Genomic DNA, 20,596 nt, shown 5'->3' on the forward strand with positions numbered 1-20,596 from the left:
CTAATTAGCCCGAATAAAAAGTTAGATTGGGTTGGAGCCGGCGGGGTACCAACATGGGCATCAAAGTTTTATTAAAATCTATGTAGCATTAACATGTTAAATATGAAGTTAAATACATCTAGTTAAATACATTTTTAATCACTTTCATTTCTCAAATTATATTTAAAGGTTAAGTTTCAACGTTGTGTTTGGTGACTACGTCAATGCTTCATAGATCAAGAAGGATGACATTTTTGTGATGAATATTTTAACTCGAGATTATTAAACTCTTAACATCTTATCAAATTTATGGCTCTTAAATCAACAAGCTTGAAACATAAGAAACTAGAATTTTAACTTTGATATATGATTTGTAAATCAAGAAACTAGTCACTTATTTTGCTCATTTTCCTTTTTTTTATAGTCACTTATTTTGCTCATTTTCCTTTTTTATAACTAGTTGAAAATCTTGATTCTCCAATATTGCTCCTCATTTTCAACATTTTGGTCCTCCTCTATTCTGTGGTTCTTGAGGATACAAATCATACAATTTCCACTTCATTTTACCAAAGATTTTCATTCCAACTTGCTCTACCCCACACCTTCCACACGCCCTCTAATTCTTCTTATAAAAAGGACCAAACCTTGCTTCCTCTCTTCAAAATCATCTCTTCCTTAAGCCTTATTCTTTAAACAAAACCTTCAACATTTTGAATACCCTTTTGCATATCTAAACCACTACAAATTTTGTTAACTTCCACAACCTTCAAAATCTTAAGGGCTCATTTGGTGTTCAGCATAACAAAAACAAGAAATTTGTTTGGACTTTGTTTTGAACCTTGGTTTGAAGAAATGGCATCAATGTCAGCATCTGGTTCATGGAGTGCTAAGGACAATAAAGCATTTGAAAGGGCACTAGCTGTTTTTGATAAAGACACACCTGACCGTTGGTCCAATGTTGCTCAAGCTGTTGGTGGTGGGAAGACTCCTGAGGATGTTAAGAGACACTATGAACACCTCCTAAGGGATGTTAGGCACATTGAATCAGGTCAAGTTGCATTCCCAAATTACAAGAACATTGGAGGCTATGATGAGGAAAAAAGGTATTATACATTGTTTCAATTTTTTCTTATAAACATATATTATGAAGCACGAATACATCCACGAACACCGGACACGACACAGACACTGACACGCCAACACAGTTAATAATTTAAAAAAATAACATAACTCAGTGTAATTACAAGTGTCGTTGTCGTATCGGTGTCGGACACGGACACGCCTAATCTGAGTAGTGTCTGTGCTTAATATTAGTAGTTAGTTAATTTTGTTAGGAGGAGAAATCGAACTCTCAACCTCCTTCTTAATACTTATTCAGCGTCTCAACTCATATCATCGATTGACTGAACTACAAATTGTTTTAACTTTATTAGTTCTAAGTAGGTTTGTATAATATCTTCATGTAAATAAATCAAAACCTCAAGTATCTGTATATAAGAAAATGTGTTTACTTTAAATTTTAAAATTATATACCACATTTGCATTGTTTGATTTGTGTTTTCAAAGATTTCTATATAAAATAAGTGTAATAATACAAGTTATTTCACTTATTTATATACAATCAATAAAAATTAAAAATTAAAAAAATTATTGAAAACAATGTGACAACTTTATAATAAGGTGATAATGAAAAATGATGTAAACTGAACATACCAGAATTTATCTAGAGTACCTATCCTATCAAATTCTTCAAGAATCCTATCAAAAATGTCTCAAATTATAAATTGTTTTACAATATCAAAAAATTATTAAAATAATGTGAAGCAACTATTTATTTGACATGATCTTCTTGAGTTTAACATTCTATGTTGCCTCTTGCTTTCACTTGCAGGTTGAGAAACCTAAAGCTCCAGTAACCAAATGGTGTCAACAACAAATAATTTCTGATTCTCATTTTCAAGTAATTTTTATTTTTATTTTTATTTTTAGAATCATTGGATTAGGTAACTATGATGTTACATAACATGTAGTGCCAGTGATGTAGCATTAGTGAAACTATTTGTCATAAGAATCATATATCCCATGATTCCATGTCCCACTTTCTTGTCTTTGGAATATCAACGGTTCTGTTTTTGTTCACAACCTTAATAAAATTATAGCTTTATGAGCTCCATTTATTACCACATGTGTACCTTATTTTAATCTCTTTTCATCATTTTTACATATATTAAAAAAATAGATAATGTTGTACCTAAAAATATATTAGATAATGTGTTTTATGTGACAATTTTATGTATGGATATTCCTGAAATATTATGAGTCTAGTAAGGCTTATTTTAGAGTGTTGATGGGTTATATAAATATTTAAAAAATACAGTTTTGTTGTTGACAATTGCTTCATGGATTGTTCAACATTTGAAATAAACTGATAGGAAGATAGTTTTCGATGCAAAAAAACAAAAAAAAAAGTCGATAGAATCATATTTTCTGTAATTTTTGGGTGATCGAAAGTTATCTCTTTGCAAACCCGCTGCACTTATAGAGCAACTATCCTTTTTGTTTATTTCAGTTAGATTGAATATAAAAAGCCTTCTCTATTCATTGCTTAAATTAAACAGTTAATTAAGTGATTAGCACTAAAATTGTTCTATGGAACCCATAAGTTCATTCTGATCAAGATAGTCTTAGTAATCTAAGGTGATTTTTTTTGTTGTACAAATCTAAGGTAATTTTTTGGTGGTGGCTGGGGATTGAACCCCGGAGCTTATATATATTATGCATTATCCATATCAACTGAGCTAAGCTCACAAGGACAATCTAAGATAATTTAATACCAAGAGATATAACAGTGTATGAAACAAAATGTAAATACCACTAAAAATATATTAAAAAAATAGTTAAAAAGGAGCACCTTGTGGCCGGAGTCCATGCCATCAAACCCTATCACACATATAAATAAATGCAAGTGCACATTGTGAAGAAAAAGTTAAAAAAATAAAATAAAACTAATTAAACTAAACTTTGATAAAGATAAACACTAATTAAACTAAACTTCATTATCTTTGTTTACTTTAATCAGGGCCGATTCAAAAGTAAGGTTGTTAAAATCTTTGCAAAGGTAAGGTTATAAACAAAAAACGTCACATATATTAAAATTTAGGTAAAATTACACAATTAGTCCCTTAACTTAATTTTAGGTAACATTTTCGTCCTTTATTTTTTTTTTTGTAACGATTTAGTCCTTTATGTTATAAAATAACAACATAGTTATCCTTTTTATGAAAAAAAATAATCAAAAATTCCAAAAAAAAATTCATCAAACTCATAGACAAACGCAAATCTTCATCATACTAGCCTAGAAAATCAAATTTCATTGAAAAAATCTCATAAAAAAAATGATAAAATAGTTTCATTTTATAACATAAAGGACTAAATTGTTAAAAAAAAGATAAAGAACGAAAGTGTTACCTAAAGTTAAGTTACAAGACTAATTGTGTAATTTTACCTAAAATTTATTTTTTAAGTCTCACTTACTATTATAAAATTATTGGATCGACCTCTGACTTTAATTATAATCCATTATATTAAAATGAGTGTTTTTTCTAAGGATATTAAAATGAGTGTTGTTTGTTACCACCAAAAAAATAAAAAAAAGAGTGTTGTTTGATGTTTTTGCATCAAGATTAAGATACAATTGTTAAAAACATGACATTTGTACTAAATGTCGCAATTAAAAAGAATAATTTAAATTTAAATTTTGAACGGATTGTAAAAGGTGTTTCCGTGAACTTAACTCAGTTGATAAGGACAATACATAGTATATCTAAGGGTCGGGGTTCGAATCTCATATGCTCGACTTATACACTTTATAAAGTTGAATTTCTAGTCGTTAACCTATTTTACGAAGAAAAAAAAGTCGTCTTCTTTTAGTTAACTCAAATAGAAATAGAAAAGACCAAAAAGAGAAAGATTTAGCTTTTTAAGAAAGAAAAACAAACTTTATTTTTTGGAGGGATTAAGGTTTAGCAGCAATTGGAGACAAAAACAGCTCATAGCCACAAAAGTACTAAACAAGGATAGAAATTGTTTGGTATGGCCACCGGAAAGGAAAGCAATCAAATTAGATTCCATTGAGATTTCTGTTAGGTTTGTTTGTTGAACAACCCATGTATTAGGCACGTGCCTTGGTATTCTTGATAACTATTTCTCTTCTTTGAAATTGCTGTTACAGATTATTAAATTCACTCAATTTTGTGGACTTTGTTCTTAGTAATATGTCTACCTTTCATTGTGTTTTGAACTATTTCATGGTTTGGTAGTGAAAACTATAGCTCAATTGGGTCCTACTCCTAGAGTTTAAGACATTGACCTTCACATTCAAACTCATGTTATTGTGAGATATATAACCTATCCTTATCAAGTATATCATTTTTTATTTTTTTTATTGAAAACTAGGTAAGTTGGAATAATTGGATCATTAAATTTAATAATATTTTATTTAATTTAACGGTGAGATTTATTGATCCAATAGTATAAACAATCTTGTATACGGTGCAAGACATATGTACGTTTTTATTCTTTCTTTTTTTTGGTCAAGTAGCCTAGTGACTGGAGATCACACATTACAAATATGGAGAAGTGGGGTGTCAGGGGTTCGAACCCCTGCCCCTGCATAAATTATGCAATGTCCCTACCAACAGAGCTAAGCTCACATGGACTTATTCATTTTTTATTTTATTATCTAAGTGTAAAATTAAAATCAACTTAACAAAATAAATTACTCTACTCTATTTTATTCATGTGATAAACACTACTTTGAATAAGCCATACATCATTTTAAGCATCGTTTTTCTTTCCATTCTTGGAATCTAAGTTTCAACCATGTGAAACAAGTACAATAAGTTTGCGTCTTCAATGCTAGCATTGGTGCCTCAAGTTTTGATGCAATGTCAAGATAATTCAGTGCTGACCAAACAAAATATCTTCAAATTTTCGTGCATTGTCAAGATATTTCTAATGCCAACATCCTTCATTGACGAGGTGGTAAAGAAAGTGAGGAGAATTGAGTGTTGGGACTTATTACTCCCTCTATTTTTTTTTTATGAATGGAAAATAAATAACAACAAAAAAGCAAGAGGGGATAACCATATTTCATTATGGTTATGAATTTCACCAACCAATCTGCATAGATGATTGCTCTATTGACATTTTTCTGTGTTTTTAAAAACTTCAGGAGATAACTCTCGAAGTTTGTTTTTCAAAATAAAGAACAAATAAGAAGACCAAAAGAGAAACGATCATCTGCATAAAGTGTGTTCTATACATACGACAGCGGTGACCCATCGCACAAACAGGCTATAAGAATTTCTTACACACAAAAAGTGTTGAAAACTCAAATTCTAAGCTTGAGTTAAGAAGGATCTGATGTGACCAATAATTGGAGCATAAGGCTGAGTCTGTGGGACATCGTCCTTGGTCATTAATTTATCAAGAGACTATTTGAGTCTGATTAACAAATATTAAGTTTGTGCCCATCATGCCAGGCCAATTCCTTCAGCCATGGCATGTAGCTTAGGATTCAAGAAAGTAGTAAAACAACCTGGAAACCCATCAAGTCATTCACCGATGGATTTTTTAATCAAATCATTGAAACAACACCAGATTGTGAAATTGTGGAGACAATTCATAAGAAGGCGTGGATAGTAAGGGGTCTGAATCATCAACAAGCTAAAGGTCAGCTCACCATGACATCTTTCTAAGTCTCATAAGGTGGTCCTCTGGTGTATCATCAAGTAGAAGGACAAAATGATTGGGCGACATAGCTTTCATTCGGACTATAGACTTTGCACCAAAGCCCACATTGACAATTACTGTGATACGGATGGAGTGATAAGAACATCAACTATGAAATTCAACAAAAATAAAGCACAAACTTATTGGAAAAGACAAGTAGAGATCATCTTAATTTCTCAATAAAAGTAGATATGGTGCATAAAGATGTCTCTGTTTCTCTCTAGAAATGGACAAAAAACGCAAAGCTGCATTACCATATAGTTTGTGGTGTATTAAGACAAAATGTATCTCAGGAATTACAGTAATGTGTCCATATACCTTTATACATCTTAAATTAGTGTTTCGGTTCTCCATTTCTTTGGAGAAACAAACTGAAACAGCAACAACTCGTGAATGGAGTTTATATAAACAAATATTTTTATAAAATAAAACAGCTTCTCTCCGTTTATTTAAATCCTAACATAAATATAACAAAATATGCGTGGATTATTACTGCATGATTCAGTTAAACCTAGAGGTTAGAAAAACAACAAATTTACTCTTTTAAAACTGTCTGAAGAGGCAAAGAACTTTCAACTTCTTTTGTAGCCTTGGAATTCGCTTCAGCCACTACCTTGGACAAACCAAACATCTGAAATTGATCCAAAACCACACCATATCAGCAAATGGCAAATAACGTAGTGTAAATAAATTTAACAGGATAGCTTTGATACAAAGTACAAACCTTCTTAATTGTTTTCTGAAAGCAGGTTTTGTGTTCATCCATAGAAGCATTAATAAACTCGTCAATGTGATCCTTCACATCCTCCAAGAATGAGGCTTCTTCATGCTTCTTCTTTCGACAAGAAGTGGCAACAGCAGCTGATGAAGTTGGCTTTTCAGCTTGGTTTTTCTGAGTGTCCATGATCTGAGGTTCCAATAGCTGTAACAGGTTATGCCCATAAGTCTCAATTATCATCAAACAATTGAGTTAAACATTAATATATATCGGTCATTGTTATCAAACAATACACTCTGCAGTCTCTATTAACTAAAATATCAAAATGCAATAATCATATATATTTAAGTTGTTCTAGTGAGAGCAGGATCTTAAACTCATGAAAAACTATATGACATTGGAATGGTAATCGGTAAGAAAATTCATACGTAATACTCAAAAGTTAAAAAGAACACTGTCTATAAACAATTTAGAACTAACAGCAAACACAAGTCATGCCCTGCAGGTAAAGAAAATAGCCAGATAAAAAACCAGTCGTATTAACTCTGATAAGTTGAACTGCAAATTTAGAAGCTAGGAAGAAAATGAATATATATCAGAAATTAGAATATTTAAAAGCCAAAGGTCAACATTTTTTTTAAAGACAGATCGTTTGAAGCTTAACAAAATTTTAGAAAGATATAACGGAGGCTTCAATCCTTGTGGCCTCCGTTATAACCAACTTCAGACAAAAGATAGGGCAGGCTTGTGCATTATCCACAATACAAGCACAAAAATCTCTGGCTTGAGAGTAAGTATAAGATATAAAATCATTTATGAACTTTAGCTGTTCTGAAGCTTTTAGAAAAGTCAATTTCAGACAAGATCGAAGATTAAATTACTAAATTTTACAAGTTTGGCTTGTTAATATTAAAATTTTATAGGAGTTGTAGGACTATATATCACCTAAAGTGCATTGGAAATTGAAAACCCCATAATGCTTCAAAATATAGTTGCAGGCTTCTCAATTTCTATATAAATAATAAACTACGCGGAATTAGTTTGAAATATCTGTTAACAACAATTACAAAATATAAAGCACGCAATATGTTGAGATTGTCTTCAAATTTGTGGTCTGGAAGAACAGGGAAATCGTGACACGATTTTGGTATCGTGACACGATTTCGGATGCCGTGAGCTAGGGTTGCAGGGGTGCAAATCGTGTCACGATTTGGGAAAATCGTGACACGATCGTGAAACTTGCTCGTTAAGTATCCTTGATAACGGCTGGTCGTTCCTTGGGACGGACGCAAATCGTGACACGATTGGGAAAATCGTGACACGATTGGAACAGAGGAAGACTAGTACTTAAGTGTTCTTGTGCAGATTTGAAGAGTAGAGGTTGGAAGAGAGAGACTTGGGAAATCAAAGGGGAAGCTCTAGGGTTTAGGGTTCTTTGATTAGAGTATCTCTTGGGTTGAAAACATGGGAAACACCTTGTAAAGAGAGAATCATTGAGTGTCTTGGTGAGATTGGGAAAGGGGTAGAAATTAGGGTTTGTTCATAGTGAACTTGTCAAGCTAATTTCTTGTAACCTCTTGTATCCCTTTTGTAAAGAACTCATTTGATAGTGGATTGGAGAGTACAATCTCTCCTCCAGAGTAGGTCAAGTTTGGACCGAACTGGGTGAACAATCTCTTTGTGTTTATTGTTTTCTTCTTCCCTCTCCTTGTATCTTGTGATTGTTGCTTTGTGTTTCACACTTGTTTCCTAGATTAGATCTAGGTGGTGTTTTGTTGTTTCTTGCTTGCACAATAAACTTTGTTCGGTGGTTACCACTCTCCGTCGCTCCACACATCATTCTTATTTGTATTGGTGTGGTTCGATCCGACCTTGGAGGCTCGGGGATTCACAACACAATAAAGCACATAAGAATTTTTCAGACCACCTCTCTAGAAACGCTGAAATCTATATATTAGGAAACATAAAATACAGATTAAATTTTACATGGCAAGATTAATTACAGCACCTGGAGCAATCCCTTCAATGAGCGACAAATAATAATTATAATACCACACACTGCCAGATAAAGACATATGCACAACTAAAGCTTAATTTCCAAAAGCAACTCATACAAAATTTAAAGGAAAATCCAAAATTTTCATGGTTAAAATCCTTATGCGAGCTTTCAAAAGAAACAAAAGGTGCATGTTTTTTATTTGTATGGCTCAACCAATGGCAACAACAGCTGCCAGAAGTCTAGAACACATGCCGAATATGCAGAGAATGCATGTTTGAAACACTTCCCAAAAACTCTTTTTTAAGTTTTTAAAAACTTGAAAATTAAAAACTTTTTTGCTAAACTATTTTTAAAATTACAGTTTTGGAAACTGTTTTGAATTTTTTAGTTTTGGGGACTAAAACTAAAACATGTAAAAAGATAAATATTGTGAGAAGAAAACTTGTATATTTCAGAAACTGAAAACAAAATGTAGTTTTAGGAAAGGTGATAGTAGCTAAGAACAAATTTGAACAGAGATTTTCTAATCAAAAGCATGGCATTTAGATTTCTGAAGTAACAAGTAAAGCATGATTTGAAAGTTGTATAGCTCAACTTATGGTCAAGAAAACAATTGCCACTAGAACAAGAACGACGTGCTATTTTGGAAAGAACAGATCATAGTTTGATGGAAAACTGGTTTTGAACTCATAAGAACAAGTTTCAATCTACAGTTTCTATGATTAAGCCTTGTGCATGCATTATCTTTCCATAGAAACAAATAGTGCATATGATTCTGAAATGCATTAGCCAAACTTTTGCAAAAAATATTGTCTGGTTTCATGAATGTAAACAGCATGTTCAACCAGTGTCGTCAATCAAGCATCACTAAAAATGGTAGTTTGTTAAAACCTATGAAGCACGGAAGGACACACACCGGACACAATACGGACACTGACACCGCTAATAATTTGAGAAAATTCCATAATTCAGCGTAATTATGTGTCGGTGTCAGACACAACACACAACACGTGTCCGTCGTCCTTCATAGGTTAAAACTCTTTCTTGCTACAACGCAATAGCACGGCTATAGCTGCTCCTTAACCAAACTTTATACTAAATCGCGTATTGCATAACGATAACGATTAGTTAAAATTCATATACATATCAAACCAATAAATAAACTAAACAAGATAAATCTCAATTTAAAGAATTTCATGAATTCCGATTGAAAAAATATTTCGGAATTACAATAAACACCCAAGGTTTCTGAGAATTGAAATAATTCGGTTTTAGTTACAGAAGAAGGGAAGTAAAATTGGAAAACGAAAATAAACCTGGAACGTCGACGACGAACTCCGGCGAGTTTTCCGGTGATTTGAGAGTTTCCGGTGAGGGAGACGAGAGTTGTTTCTGAATGATGAGATGGGCCTCAAAGTGGGTCGGACTTTCGATTATAATCTGTTTTCAAGCGAGTAACTTTTCCAACACTCCAAAAATCACTTTTGAGTTTTGACTATTTTTTTTCTTTCCTACCTATGTTATTCTCACATACCACCCTATATTTTGGCAATCTTGACATTTGATTTATTGTCAGATTTTTGTTAATGAAATTATCTTTATCGTTAAAAAAGAAAAATTTTATTCTCACGTACCACATTTTCTCAAATGATCTCGCATAGCAATAATCAGAAAATAACTTAAGAATCTAGAACCTGATTTTCAACACAGAGACGACGGAAACTGCTAACAATGACATAAACATAAGGATGGGGTGGGATGGTCAAAATGATTCGTAATCTGGCATGGTTAACCTGTTACACTCGGTCTTTTTGTTGATATTGTTCAAATTATGTTTCCTCTGAATTGTTGGCACAAAAAGAGTGTATGGTGCTCAAATTTTTTAATAAAAAAAAAACAAGGAATGTGCGTGCTTCTATAGACAGTGTTCAGATTATAAAATCCAAACCACTTAAGTTTATGAATTTTATAATTCAAATTGATCAAAAATCTCATGGGCCTTTGGTAAAAAAAAATAAAGACGCGTGAGAAGAGCATATGAAAAAATTGATTAACTCATTTGAAAATGTGAATAAACCAACACATGATAAGAAAAGCTTTTGTGAAAGTACTGGTCTCTCTTTTTAATTTATATGATTTTTTTTTAATCCATGTCAATTGGTCAACTAAATCGGTTATTTTGGAACGAAGAGAGTAGTTTTTATGAAAATAATTTAACTTTTTTCAATCTTTTATTATAGAATTAGCTTTACATAAGTATTTATCGTAATAAGCGTTTATGAAACCATTTATCCATACGGGTATACTTTTGAATAAATTAAAAGCTTTTGTGCTATTTAAATGTGCGTTTTGTGTATGACTGAGGTCACTAAGGTTACTTAAGCTTTATAGAGAATGTAATTCCGAATGACTATACTATATTTTTTTAGAAGCAATGATATTTGATCAATCAAAAGTTTACAATGAACAACCTTATAAAATTATGAAGAAAAAAAATGCTAATTTGATTAGAAGAGAGAGGAAAAAAATTATTAATAAAATGACAACAAAATAAAAAATACAATGTTAAAATAATTTTCCTCTTTTTTCAGCATAATTTGTTGTGCAAAAATGGTTGGAAAGCCTAAAATTGTCCACGATTTCATTATACCACTTGTGTGGTCTAGAAACAAAGAAAGTAGATATACCCCACTAAACAAGTCTCCAAACTCTACCACAAACCACCCATCTTAACACACACACACAAACCATAAACCTTCTTTCTCCATCAAAAACCAAACCAAAATCCTATAATTGGAATCTTTTTCTTCTGTGCTGTGTTTTTCTTTTAAGATTCATTTTACTTAAGACTTCAAACTCTACACAAACACACTCATTCATTTGTTACCAATAATGGCTTGTGCATTGCAAGCTACCATAACAACCAACACATGTGCCTTTTCAACAAGGAAATTCTCCTTGAAGCAACAAAAGATTAACAAGAGAAGTTCATGCATGTTCATTGTTAGAGCTTCTTCTGAGTCTGATTGTAATGATGAAGAATGTGCCCCTGATAAGGAAGTTAGTTCATTCAATTCTCAAAACCATTTTTTAGTTAATTGTGTGCTTTTGTTTTATTTGTTTTACTTTGTATGTTTGTTTGGTAGTTGAGAAAATTATGGAAAACTAGGTATAGTATATATTATAACTTTGTTCAAAGCAAAACATATTGTAGCTATCATGCTTTGCTTATAAAGGGTGTTTGTTTATATTGGTTTTGGACCTTTGTTTAATTTGATTATAGGTCAATTTGAATACTGTTTTTGTTATATTTTCATATAGCTCTAGCATGGTTTTAAATTGCGGTTGCGGGTAGACTACAAACTTCTTTATATTGTGTGAAAACACAGTCAAAATCCTTTATATTGTGACTGCATTCGCGATTGTGGACTGCAGTTTATAACCATGGACTGTGTAGTAGTAGTTCAGAAATTACTGAATTAGGAAGAGAACAAATGTTAGCATAATTTATCGTTAACACGTAGAATTATATAGTCTTAGAAGGATAGTTTGCATTAGACCTATTCAACGATATTACAGAAAAATGTAGAAAGTCTATTTGTTGTCGATGTCTTTCTATATGAAATGCTGAAAACACAGTAGTATAAATGGAATTTGCTTCATACCAGTACTTTCACATTCACATAAGTTTCAACGTGTTCCCAATTATTGAACCATTTTATATACAACCCGAATTTCTAATCAAGATGAACAAAAAGCAAAAGAAGCTAATTCTCTGTTGATGGTGATGTAGGTTGGGAAGGTGAGTATGGAATGGTTAGCAGAGGAGAAGACAAAAGTAGTAGGTACATATCCACCACGTCGTAAGCAGGGTTGGACAGGCTATGTTGAAAAGGATACTGCTGGACAAACAAATATATATTCAGTCGAGGTTAGAATTTTTCTTTTATTAAGGAATTAAAGTTGTGCTTGTTTCATAATTTGTTGTTCCTTTGATTTTGTTGAGCATGTAAACGTATAGCAAAACATGCAAGTGATACAAGAGAGTATTATGTACAAATCATATCTATCTTGTTAATCTCTACATATCAATTTTACAGTATCTGGTTGAGGAAAAATGGAGGGAGGGGACTCAGGGTAGAAGAACTCTTCCTGATTCAATTTTTGCTCCTATCGAAAGGGGAAAATTTGAATGGAAGAGGAGACGAGTTTATAAAATGTTATATACCTTGACTAAAATATCCTTACATTAAATATCACATGTAATTTAATATAAAAATCACAGTTTGGATAAACAACTTAATGAAGCGCTTACAGAAGAAGCAGTTGTCATATAAGTGCTTATTTATGAATAAACTATTTCTATTTCATAAGCTGAAAATTACACAAGCTAATTCAATTAGCTCTCTACACCAATTTCACAAGTGCTTATACTAGTAGATAAGCTTAAATAAGTCGATCCAAACAGGCACGAAGTCATGCTAACAATTTTTATATAAATGATAAGACGCAATAATTAAATGATGTCTTAAGAATCTAGGTCCTTAAATTTTCTATGGCGTTCAATTCAATGATTGTCTAACACTTACTGACCTTTTCCAGCCAGCAGTTTACGTGGCAGAGAGTGCTATAAGTTCAGGAACAGCTGGTACTTCTTCCGATGGAGCTCAGAACACAGCAGCAATTGCTGCTGGTCTTGCACTGATCTCAATTGCCGCTGCATCATCAATACTTCTACAGGTTGGTAAGAATTCTCCTCCTCAGGTCCAAAAAGTCGAATACTCTGGGCCATCACTTAGTTACTACATCAACGAGTTCAAAACACAAGAAATTACTCAAGCGCCCTCTGTGTCTACTGAGACAGAGCTATCATCATCTGTTCCAACAGAGAGTGATGTGCCTACTCAGACAGAACTATCATCATCTGTTCAATCCGAGAGCATCGCGCCCGCTAAGACAGAACTATCATCATCTATTCAAACAGAGAGTGTTGCGACCGATGCATCCATATCTGTTCCACCTGAAAGCTCTCCTGCAGAAGTTTCTCAAGTTCAAGTGGAATCTCAAATTCAGACAGAGACCTCAAGTGTGGACATCGTATCTTAAGTGATCACTTGTGTGACCACTTTTTCTTTAAAAGCATGCCAAAGTAGTTCATTCTATGTTGATAATATGAGCTTATGTATACAAGGTTAATGGATGGAAATGTTTTTGCTACCAAATTAAGTGTGTTTATATTTTGCTAATGAAAGAGATATGATATTAGTGAACACAACTAAAGGTTAAGCGTTACATATCTTACTTTTATATATAATTCTCAAAATAGTGAAACCGTATTTGAAATATTATGTCATGGATTTCATAGGTTTGAAGTAATGTTTCAAAAGCCAGTCCGAACAAGCTAGTTCAGCCAGTTGAATAAAAAATTTGCCCGTTCGTTGGTTTGTTTGATCCCGTATACAATATGACTTGTTTGAACTAGAGTTGAACCAGGTTAACTATGTGTCAACCACGATTGGTTCAGCTGGTTTTCATTTTTATTTTTTTTACCTTTTTATTAACTTTTGTTTACTTTTCTAATACTTTTCATTTACTAATTTATCATCCGGTTCAACCGTGGTTGAACCAATTGAACTATGATTCGGGGGTCTTACTCTTACCAATATAATCTTCGGTTAGGTTTTTAAAATATTGGGTTAAGGAAATTTTAAAGATTCTTATTGACAATGATGATTAATCTATTCACTAATGCTCAAGGCATGATGCTTGTTAAAGTACTCTTTCAATAAAAAGGAGAGTAGTTTATAGTTTATACCTAAAACTACTCTCCATCTGTTCTAATACCAACATTTTTATATATCGACATAGTGATAGGATGTCAATTGAGCAAGGTGGGAGATTTTAATCACTTTGTATCTGGAGGACATCAAATACCAACTAGTCTGCATCGAAGAAGATAGAGCAAGAGAGTTTCTACATACATATTATTGAATAGAGATTCTCAGCTTGAATATCAAGAGAGTTTCTACATACATATTATTGAATAGAGATTCTCAGCTTGAATGTTTGATATATATTCTTAACTCTCGCTGGATTCAAAATCCAATAGAAGTACCTTTATGATACTGACTTCATGAACAGAATCAGAATAATTAAACTTACAGAAAATAACACTAATTCTCTAATATGCATTTAGCGTTGCTAATAACACCAGTATCTTGCTGCATGCTTGCCTCAATTTAGTGCATCCAATTTGTTGCAACCTTATCAAACCTTTTCCTTTTTCCATATCATGCAGTCCCTCACTCACCTTGATGCCATTGTAGAAGGCCAAGTTAAGCGCACTGAGAACATAATTTGATCATAACACCTACTACAATAACAAGGAAATTGAATAGTAAAGACACGGTATTAATTTTAATTACATTATCAAATGTTATATAAGCTAAAAAACTTGTGCATCCTCATAAGTTTAACATATAACACCTTATTAACCATTTCCAACATCAAATGAAACTAAAGGAACAGAGTAGGGAACTTGGAATAGTGTGATGTGACATTAATTGCCACTTCATGCAAAATGTATATTTTTTTGTGTGAATGAAAAGCCTACAACTAATGCAATGATAGCAATGCATGCTATCCAATTTAATGATACGTGATACAGATTAAATGTAAGCAAGGAAGGAAGCATTGCCATGGTCTCATATGAGATTGCAACATAATACCTGGAGTAGCTTTTGGCGGGAAATTTTATATGGTGGTTTAATAAGATATAAATATATGTAAACCGCGACATATTTGCACGGTTAATATACACAATTACAATCATTTAGGTTTGAACCACAACGAAGTTGTTCATATTGTAATATACAATCAGCCACATATATGACTCTGTCGCTAGTGGTCCTCCCAAACGATCTCATCAGCAAGATCTTATCCTTTCTCAATGTGAACTTTCTTGTGTGACTCAGGTGTGTGAGTAAATCTTGGAAAACACTCATCTCTGATCCCGCTTTCGTGAAATTGCACCTCAAGAGATCAGCATCACGAAATCCACTCTTCACACTAATCACGCATCACATCACAGAAATCCTAGGTAAGTCCCCCTATGGCAGTGACGATGAATGGGATTTGGATTACTGTATCGTTCCATGCTTCAGACATTGTTTAATTGAGAACCCGTCGTTCAGCCTTTCTGTGGATGATTACCATCATTTGAACGACAAAGGATACTCTCGTATAGTTGGTTCCTGCAATGGATTGATATGTTTGGCTGGTGATTCTTCACCAATGGGTTTCAAGAGTACTGGCTCCGCTTATGGAACCCAGCCACGAGAACGACATCTCAAAATTTTGGGTATTTTTGTAATTTTGGGTCATGTTTGAGCTTCATGTTTGGTTGTGGTAATACCAGTGACACTTATAAAGTGGTGGTGTCCCGTTACATTCGTGATCAATTAACAAACGAGGTGAAAGTTCTCAGTTTTGGTGATAATGTTTGGAGAAATATTGAAAGTTTCCGGACAATTCCTCTTCATTTGGACTACCGTGGACTGGGTCATTCTTGGTATGATGGTGTGTTTTTTAGTGGCAGTCTTAACTACAATGGGTATGATGTGAAGGACTTTACTGTTGAGCAATTTGTTATTGTTTCACTTGATTTGGGGACTGAGACATACAATCACTATTGGCTGCCTCGTGGATTTGATAAGGTGCCTCCTATAGAACCAAATGTTGGTGTGTTGGGGGACTGCCTTTGTTTTTCTTATTCTTACAAGGTAACCTATCTTATTATATGGCAAATGAAGAAATTTGGGGTTGAAGAGTCTTGGACTCAATTTCTTAAAATTAGTTATCAAAATCTTCAATTAGATTATGACTTTAGTTGGAATACGCTGAAGTATCATCTTCGATTCATACCCTTGCTTCTTTATGAGGAAGGAGATACATTGATATTACAGAGTAATAAAGAAAGGGAAGCAATTTTGTATAATTGGAAAGATAATAGAGTGGTGCGAACAGGAGTTACGGTGCATAAAACTATTATTGATAACAGAACTAACAATTATTTATGTTGGCACTTGGCCAAGGGTCATGTTTAAAGTTTAGTTTCGATTTGTTGAAAGTAAGTTCCTATTCCATGGCTAACTTGTTTGAATTTATGTAATAGCTTAGGTTAATTGTATTTTTTTAAATGACTATCTATTATTGGCTATTATTAGTGACTTGACAGTCACCTGAATTTATTATAAGATGATTCTCTTAAAAGGCATTCCTTCTAGTCTTGTTGTAAACAAAAATAACTACCTTCAAAATTATTAAGAGTTGTTTAAGTGTAATTAATTTTCTTGAAAAGATAATTGAATTTTCTTATATTTGAATAGATAATTGAGGGGTACATACAAATTACTCCACAGTAAAACCTATAGTAAAATGTTGAAAAAAATGGTGAAAAGATGCTCACCTGATGTAGGATGATAAGGTGTTAACTTTAAACCATAGGCTACTGCTTCAGCTCAGACAAATTATTACTCAAGTCAGATGATCCACCATAATTTGAAATCTTCAGCAAGATCTTCCAAGATAACTTGCTTTTGCCCTTACGAAAGAAGATTAAGATAAGTAATAATTAAACTGGGATCACAATAAAAACTCCTTAAAGCTGACACTAAAATTCTAAGATAGTTGTTTTCATTCTTTGAGGACTTCTACAACAGGTTAAAATAGCACAATCAGTTGCAATACAAAGGATAATACTTATTACTATTACCAAGCAACAAATAACAACGCACAAAGTAATCTGATCTGTAGATTTCACCAAAGCACGCATATGATTCCCATCAGAGACGGACATAGTAGATTTTAGTTTATCTAAAACAGGACACATATGATATTCTTATAAAATTATTCTCGTAGTATTCAAAAGTACTAAAATGACAAATTATTCAACAAAACTTAAAAAGTCATAGTTGAAGGCCGAGAAGAATCACCTTTATACCTTAATAAAATCTGCCAGCAAGTAGTAAGTATTGAATCCTGTCTCTGCAATGCAATTCATTTCCAATAGAACCTTCATCTTCAATGAAGTGGAGAAATACATGATGACCAAAGTTTAAACCAAAAGTTTATGATAATAAAATTGAAGACACTCATTTCCATGCACCAAAGTCAACGGACTGAAGTGATATATGACCAAGATACAAATCCTTCAAATGTTGCTTACACAACCCTAGTCGCCGTTTATTTAAGCTTGGATGAATGCAGGTCGAAAACCCAGTTTTCCAGCTTGGAGACTTTTGCCTTTCCATTACATGAAGAGTATAGACTCTTGGTGCTGGAGCTGAACAGCCTATTACAAAACAATTACACGGTCTTGCTTCAGTCACAATTCTTGCCAAAGACAACAAACACAAACCGCTATACGTAATTCCATACATTAACGCCTCATCGTTGTCGAAAACTTGAACAGCCGATTCTTCATTCATTGCCTCCTTCTCCGTGTCCTGTGTTGGTGGAAGCCTACTAAGTTCTTCATCAAACCGCTTTTCTATCTCCGTTTCATGTATCCGAAACTTTGTTGCTAAAGTACGAATGCATGATTTCCTAATTTGATCCGATATCAAAACCTTTATCTCATTAAAGTTAGCACAATTCTCGTACCATTTCAGCCAGCGGCAAGCAATCCCCGAAAACCAATCAATAATTTCGCCTGTATCATGCATGACAAGCAAATTAGCAGACCGCGCGAATCCTTCTGATGTAGTCAATCCATATCTCTCAAGACGCTTTTTTATTGCATAGATAGGAGCAATAATTTCGGTTTTAGCTACAACCTGTTCTGTTGAACTGTTATTATTTGGCAAAAGCTTGAGAATTGAATCTGCCTCAGTAGATATATACTTCTCAGTTTGTTTCATAAACTCATAAAAGGAATCTGTTAACTCTTGCGGAAGAGCCGGTTCTCCGACGAACTTAGACAAGACATTTTCTTCACTTTTGGCATTTTTCACTCCAACATCCTGCATCCATATCTTCAACAAATGCTTATACCAATGATCGGTTTCCATCCCAGGTTTTCGGAAATGGGAAACCTTACTAAGGAGAGAGCTACTATCAGCTAAATGTTTGATCTCTGATTCCTTTACCTTCTTCAAACCATGACCCAACCATTTCTTCCCTATTCTAGCCGTCCTATAATTCCAAGCCTCGAGCTTCTGCAAAGCAAACAACTCAACTTTATCTTTCATCTTGTGAACCGCTTTCACAGCATGACTCTCTTCAACATTCCTCTTTACCAATGTCCCTAAAAACCTTACACCGCTACCAGTCCCTACACAAGGCAGCACATCGGTTCGATCACCAACATCCAACATCAAATACTCTTTCAAATAACTCTCAATCTCAGACTTAAAACTAACAGCACAATCCCTGGAACCAGAAATAGCAAAAAAAATCTCATCCATAAACCTAATACAGTAAACTTTAACACCGGAACTTTCAACAACATTACTATCTAATTGTCTACGAAACCAACCGCGCAATGCAGAGCTCGGCTTATCTCCACCAACACCCTCTCCATCACCGTGCACACCTTCATATTTCATCTCCAACCTACGAAACTCACTATCAAACAAATCAAGATAAATATTCATCAAAATCGGAGACAAAACCCCTTCTTGCGGCAACCCCTCTCCTTTACAAAAACCACCAAACTCAAGATTCAAAACCCTAGCATCAAACATACTCCTAATCAAATCAAAGAAAAACTCATCTTCAATCTTATCCTCCATCACACAAACCAACTTCTCCATCAATGCACCATCAAATTCCTTCTCTACAAGCAAAGTAAACCACCAATCAGGACTCACCACACCTTTACATATATACTTCAACGCCGCCACACGTCCTCTCCCACTCCTACAACCATGCGATATCCTCGAGAAATTCGGCTTGAAAATCACTTCTAAAACAATCCTTAAAGCTTCCTGAACAACTCTCAGCTTCAAATTAGGTAACACCAACGTCAACATTTCCTCTTTCTCATTCGAATTCGATTTTTTTCTCTTCTTTCTCGTTGAGATCGAATATGTATTCGTATTGACATCAAAACTACCTTCGTTAAGGCATTTTGCCACGTCATCGATGAAATAATAATAACTGTCTCCGTTATCTTTAGCGTTATCTTCTCCGCATTTAGCAGAAACGGTTATATTGGAGTTGATTTTGATAATGTTGTAAGTGTCGGTGAGGGTTTGGGGATTTGAAACGACGGTTTGGACTAAGTTATGGAACTTGCCGTTGTTGTTGAGTTGAGATTTGACCCGTTTTTTGATTCGGAGTTCAAGAAACCGTTTGAGTTGCATACGGGTTTCGGGTTTAGGGGTGGGTGAAGAAGAGGGTTCTTCGATTAATGAAGCTAGTTCTGTTGCCAACGTGTGTTGAGAATGATGTTTACCTGAAAAAAAGAATATGATAGCTGAGTGTTTTTGTTAGTGTTGTGATTTATAAGGGGAAATGCTAAGTAAAGTGTGTACCTGGAAAGGAGAAAGGAGAAGTGAATCTGAGGAAGGAGAAAGAGTGAAGTGATTTGAGGAAATTTGAAGTGGTGGTGAGTTTGGCCATTGTTGGAATAGATTATGTGTTCTTGCTTCTTGCCGCAGCTCTGTTCAGTTTCAAGACCCAATTTTCCGGTGTGTAACACGAGCCAATTTTCTTTGATAAAGAGGAATGAAATTAATAAAAAAAAATTGCGACAATAAATACCAAATTTTAACACCAAAAACATAAAACTTAATATTTAATTAATGTTTTGTAAAAAAAAAATATTTAGAGACCATTTTTTTTTTGAACAATGTCACTTTAAGGTTAAAAGCAAGAAACACTTTTAAGGACTTAACAGTCTAACAAAAAAAATTTGAGAGATTAAAACGAAAAGTTGATATATTTATAAGAACCAAAGACATATTTCATTCTTTTTTAAAAGAAAAAAATGGGCGATGAGAGGTGTCCGTCCTATACAAATGCGACCACATGATAAAGGTATGTCGTGCACGAATAGTTGCCACTTGAAGTAGATAGATTATATAAAATGTAATGTTCATGCC

The 20,596-nt window shown here is 33.6% G+C and overlaps 5 protein-coding genes across 7 annotated transcripts; 3 read left to right on the plus strand and 2 right to left on the minus strand.

Annotated features, from left to right (window-relative positions):
* The first annotated feature begins 457 nt into the window (after window positions 1–457).
* LOC11418436 (transcription factor RADIALIS) lies at window positions 458–2,164 on the plus strand. The gene is made up of 2 exons (XM_003598370.3): window positions 458–1,082; window positions 1,871–2,164. Exons 1-2 carry the CDS (start codon window positions 832–834, stop codon window positions 1,893–1,895), a joined length of 276 nt encoding a protein of 91 aa, XP_003598418.1. The 5' UTR covers window positions 458–831; the 3' UTR covers window positions 1,896–2,164.
* A 3,835-nt stretch (window positions 2,165–5,999) lies between these two features.
* LOC11417851 (uncharacterized) lies at window positions 6,000–9,971 on the minus strand. Its single transcript, XM_024778168.2, has 3 exons — window positions 9,806–9,971; window positions 6,497–6,694; window positions 6,000–6,403 (listed from the first exon to the last, which is right to left on the minus strand). Exons 2-3 carry the CDS (start codon window positions 6,674–6,676, stop codon window positions 6,308–6,310), a joined length of 276 nt encoding a protein of 91 aa, XP_024633936.1. The 5' UTR covers window positions 6,677–6,694; window positions 9,806–9,971; the 3' UTR covers window positions 6,000–6,307.
* Window positions 9,972–11,191: 1,220 nt separating this feature from the next.
* Window positions 11,192–13,837, plus strand: LOC11417418 (protein MAINTENANCE OF PSII UNDER HIGH LIGHT 1). The gene is made up of 3 exons (XM_003598373.4): window positions 11,192–11,549; window positions 12,283–12,420; window positions 13,092–13,837. The coding sequence occupies exons 1-3, from the start codon at window positions 11,382–11,384 to the stop codon at window positions 13,593–13,595; spliced, it is 810 nt and encodes a 269-aa protein (XP_003598421.1). The 5' UTR covers window positions 11,192–11,381; the 3' UTR covers window positions 13,596–13,837.
* Window positions 13,838–14,446: 609 nt separating this feature from the next.
* On the minus strand, window positions 14,447–20,202 carry LOC112419897 (nuclear intron maturase 4, mitochondrial). 3 transcript variants are annotated; one of them, XM_024778012.1, is made up of 4 exons: window positions 20,027–20,202; window positions 17,491–19,947; window positions 16,957–17,091; window positions 14,447–14,862 (listed from the first exon to the last, which is right to left on the minus strand). In XM_024778012.1, exons 1-2 carry the CDS (start codon window positions 20,112–20,114, stop codon window positions 17,642–17,644), a joined length of 2,394 nt encoding a protein of 797 aa, XP_024633780.1. In that variant the 5' UTR covers window positions 20,115–20,202; the 3' UTR covers window positions 14,447–14,862; window positions 16,957–17,091; window positions 17,491–17,641. The 3 variants fall into 3 exon arrangements, with proteins under 3 accessions (XP_024633780.1, XP_024633781.1, XP_024633779.1); XM_024778013.1 differs by having other exon boundaries at window positions 14,447–14,859; window positions 17,483–19,947; XM_024778011.1 differs by having other exon boundaries at window positions 17,483–19,947.
* Window positions 15,378–16,594, plus strand: LOC11417419 (F-box/kelch-repeat protein At3g23880). Its single transcript, XM_024778014.2, is given in 2 exon segments — window positions 15,378–15,770; window positions 15,773–16,594. Coding segments are annotated over 2 exon segments (1,215 nt in total).
* Window positions 20,203–20,596: the final 394 nt, after the last annotated feature.

Source organism: Medicago truncatula, chromosome 3, assembly GCF_003473485.1.
Source record: "Medicago truncatula cultivar Jemalong A17 chromosome 3, MtrunA17r5.0-ANR, whole genome shotgun sequence".
In the NCBI taxonomy this organism is placed as follows: Eukaryota; Viridiplantae; Streptophyta; class Magnoliopsida; order Fabales; family Fabaceae; genus Medicago; species Medicago truncatula.